The sequence below is a fragment of the Plectropomus leopardus genome, unplaced genomic scaffold (assembly GCF_008729295.1).
Source record: "Plectropomus leopardus isolate mb unplaced genomic scaffold, YSFRI_Pleo_2.0 unplaced_scaffold5502, whole genome shotgun sequence".
NCBI classification, from domain to species: Eukaryota; Metazoa; Chordata; class Actinopteri; order Perciformes; family Serranidae; genus Plectropomus; species Plectropomus leopardus.
Window position 1 is genome coordinate 1 of NW_024660432.1, and position 4,010 is coordinate 4,010.

Sequence of the window (4,010 nt, forward strand, 5' to 3'; positions counted from 1 at the left end):
CAGAGATCTGTAAGGTGAGAGTGACGCTGCTGGAGAGGGAGGGCACTCCCTCATCAGAGCACGTCACTGTTACATTATAGTTAGAGGCTCTCTCTCTGTCTAAATCATTGTCTGTCACGAGGCTAAAGAATTTTTTTGACGTTGCTTTCATCAGAAATGGCATTTGCTCGTCGATATTACACGTGACTTTACCGTTTTCTCCAGAGTCAGGATCTTGAACATTAAATATAGTTACCACAGTCCCTGGCTTAGAATTTTCTGATATTAAATTAGTTTTAGACATTATATTAATAGATGGGTGATTATCGTTCGTATCGGTCACCTCGACAATAATTTTACATGAATCTGTTAGTCCTCCATCATCACTAGCTTGTACATGTATTTCATAGTGCTGCGCTTTTTCATAATCCAGGTCTCCAGTTAAAGCGACCACTCCGTTTTCTTCGTCGATCTGAAACATAACAGGGACATCATCTAACGTGTTTGTTATTGAATATGTCACCTTTCCATTTGATCCCTGATCTGCATCTACAGCACTAACAGTAGTCAAAATTGTGCCCTTCGGGGCAGTCTCCATTATAGTAACCCTATATGTTTCCTGCGTAAATACAGGGGCATTGTCATTAACGTCAAGTACTGAAATTTCTATTTGCATTGTCCCCGACAGCTGAGGATCCCCGCCATCAGTAGCTGTGAGAATTAAAGAGAGGTGTTCCTGCGCCTCTCTGTCTAAATGTTTTTGCAAAATCATCTCCACCTTTTTGCTCCCATCTTGTTGATTATGGAGTTTCAGATGAAAATTTTCTGTAGGTTTTAGCGAATAGCCCTGCAATCCGTTCACACCGACATCTAGATCCATAGCCCTTTCTAGCACAAATTTTGCTCCAATCACAGCCGACTCACTGATCCTAAATTTCATCTCCTCCTTTTTGAAGTTGGGTGCATTATCGTTAATGTCATTAATTTCGACTGTAACAGTGAAAAATTCAATCGGGTCTTCCAATGTAATTTGAAGATGTAAAGCACAAGGTGTTGTCTGTCCACAGAGCGCCTCTCTGTCGATTCTCTCCTTCACAAGCAGGACTCCTCTGTCTTTATTCAGCTCGACGTACTCTGCATTGTCCCCTGTATATATGCGAGCTTTACCCGACTTCAATCTTTTCACGTCCAGCCCTAAATCCTGCGCTATGTTACCAACTAGAGATCCTTTCGACATTTCTTCAGGAATGGAGTAAGTGACCTGACCGAGTACTGAGCTGAGAGAAAAAAGCGACATAAACAACAGTACTTGCCGTCTCATTGTTCTGTCCGACATATTAAATTCGACAAATACTGTAGATGTAGAGAAATAATCCAAAGCGATAAAGTCCCAATATTCAAAAATGTTCCATATGAGAGTTATAATCGTGTTTCTTGTCTTCGAAATATATGAATCGCAGCGCGGATATCTCCCGGTGTCTGCAACGAAGCTTCTGTACAGAATGTGTGTGTCTTTCTTTGGTTAATATCACAAATGACGAAGGCATGCTCTACATTGGTCAACAGCGGCCCTGAGAGTCCAAACACATGCACTGCAGAAGCTTCATCCTACAGTAAGGGATTCAAGATGGAGAAAAAGTACAACTCTGCCCATTACTCATATATATATATATATATATATTCAATTAAAAGGCGTCGTCTTAGATAACGAATGCATTAGGGACTCAGTTGTTGCGCTTGTTGAGAATGGAGCTTCTTCAATTAAGGGTGCAACATGGGTCTTATTGAGTTGACCAGAAACTGTTGATACCTATATTATCTCCCAAAAGAAGGCTAAGTTAATATCAACTGAGTAGTCCCCTTTTGATAGAAGACAGAGGTCTATTGTGTGGAGAATTATTCTCTTACAAGAAAATTAGAGTTTTGAAATAATGTATTATTGAACACTGATAAATTATTTACATCATCTGTTAATAATCAGGGGTTTCTTGCTGTTCAAATAAACTGACCACTAGGAAGAAACATTCTACAGGTTTTCCCTCACCAGCTCATAAAACACTGAAAAACACATTTTCTGGGAGGATCTTTCATATCAGTTAATAGTTTTGTCAGGAATGATAAGGACCAAGCTGATAAGTTAGATAACTGAAAATGTTATCCTGAACTTGTTTGCTTTAGAGGTGGAGCACAAGATGAGTCATCACCATAAATGCACCAGGAAAATATTCATCTTCACTGTTAATTTGATATCAATGTAGGGGTTATACCTGAACTTTAATAACAGACACTATAACAGACTTTTTTGTCTTCTTTTCACTCTTCAAGGAAGTTAACTGCAATTCAAAGTGACTCACATTCTTAAAATAATAATGACTGGTTTGTTTACTCTGTATGACTCTATGTTGACCAAAAATACTCAGGAGAAATGACTTCTTCTGCTTCATGGAAGCAGATACAGCCAGACAGCAGTAAGGTTAACTACAGTTCAGATCCAATACTGAAAATATTTCTTTGCTGATGATAACGGACAAGAGGTGGATGATGCACAAAACGTGCGCAGTAAGGATGATAGTGTTAGGAATATGTTGTCTATAATATTTACCAATAAAAGTATAGCCAGATCAATCTAACTGGTGTTTCTGGTCCCAGCAACGAGTAAACTGTGGTGCTCATTGCAGACAATTTCAGAAATTCCCTTAGAGGATCAGTGTTTGTGCTGGGCAGCTTTAACACTCGCATTATCTTTCCACACCATTTATTAGTGTGCTATTATGATTATGTTTCAAGCAAAGTACAGAGTATACATCTTCCAGTCTTAAGCAAGAAAATTGAGTGCTTCTCAGTAATATGTTATGGAGGTATGTACAATAATGGAAAGAAACACACAAAAAAATGTGCATTCACAGAGCTGGCGGAACAATCTTCTGTAAAAAGAACAGTGTAAATATGTGTTTTTAGAGTGACTGGAAATGCTTCCCCTGTAACACTAGTGTGTTTTGCAGTGTCCATCTCTGAACAGCGCTGTCCATGACAGTAGTGCTGAATGCATAGTGAGATTAACCAATGGGCAGGACTACTGTTTTACTGATGGATAAATGTTGCAGTTTAAAAGAATGATAAAGTAAGATTGCCCTTGTGGAAAATAAGTATGAGACTTATTCAAAGGGGAGAAGGGCTTTCAGATGAATTACACGTTACAAATGCTTTTATCAAATATATAAAAATCAGATAAGTCAATCTATGACTTTACCATGAGTCCAACCCTTAAAGTCCATAGAATATATTCTCTCTCAAAACATGCACACCCACGTTGGTGCATCATGCAGCTGTTAAAGAGTCACTGCATTTGTAAACTCCACTTAAAAAATGACAACTGTATAGTCTTTAGTCATTCTGAAGACTCCAAAAAGCAGTTTTCTTCTAAATATCCTGATGACCAGGGTCAGTAAATGACCTATTCATAAAAAGGCAGATAGTGGTCAGTTCTGTAAAATACTAGATTACATCCAACAAGAGTCATTTTTTTCCTTCTTTTTCAAGCAATTGCTGTTCCTTTCTATTAAAGTTTTCCTGGCATTTGTAGACATAAATAAAGATCAAAAATATGACAGCCTGGTAAAGGTTAAAACCGACCAAAACTAATATCCTGAAATTGATTTGCACCGAAGACAACTATGTACAGGTTTAAGCAAAAAAACCAAACCTGATGTAGTGACACGTCAGGATGTCTTTACAAAACAATTCAGAACGAAAGATCATAATGGATGTAACATTGACTGAAGAAGAAGCATGAGGGAACTATGTTATGATTCTGTGCTATCCAAAAATCCGAAGTTTAGCGAGTTACATAATGAAAATAATAAAGAAACGTGCCCTAATTGATGCAACACCATGTGTCATTTCATGAGACTAACCTCTATAGGAGAGTCTGGTTCATCCAGGATGCTCTTTTCACTCTGTATCCGCTGCATCGTCCCTGTAGAGCTGGGGTCCATTATCAGCACGTTCTGACTACCGGCTCTGCCGAACTT

General features: G+C 38.4%; 1 protein-coding gene across 1 annotated transcript; it reads right to left on the bottom strand.

Moving 5' to 3' along the window:
• Positions 1–4: 4 nt before the first annotated feature.
• LOC121939656 (protocadherin beta-16-like) lies at positions 5–1,427 on the bottom strand (the record flags this gene model as incomplete). Its single annotated transcript, XM_042482649.1, has 1 exon — positions 5–1,427. A coding segment is annotated over exon 1 (1,311 nt), but the record flags the coding sequence as incomplete, so codon positions are not given.
• Between the last annotated feature and the right edge of the window lie 2,583 nt (positions 1,428–4,010).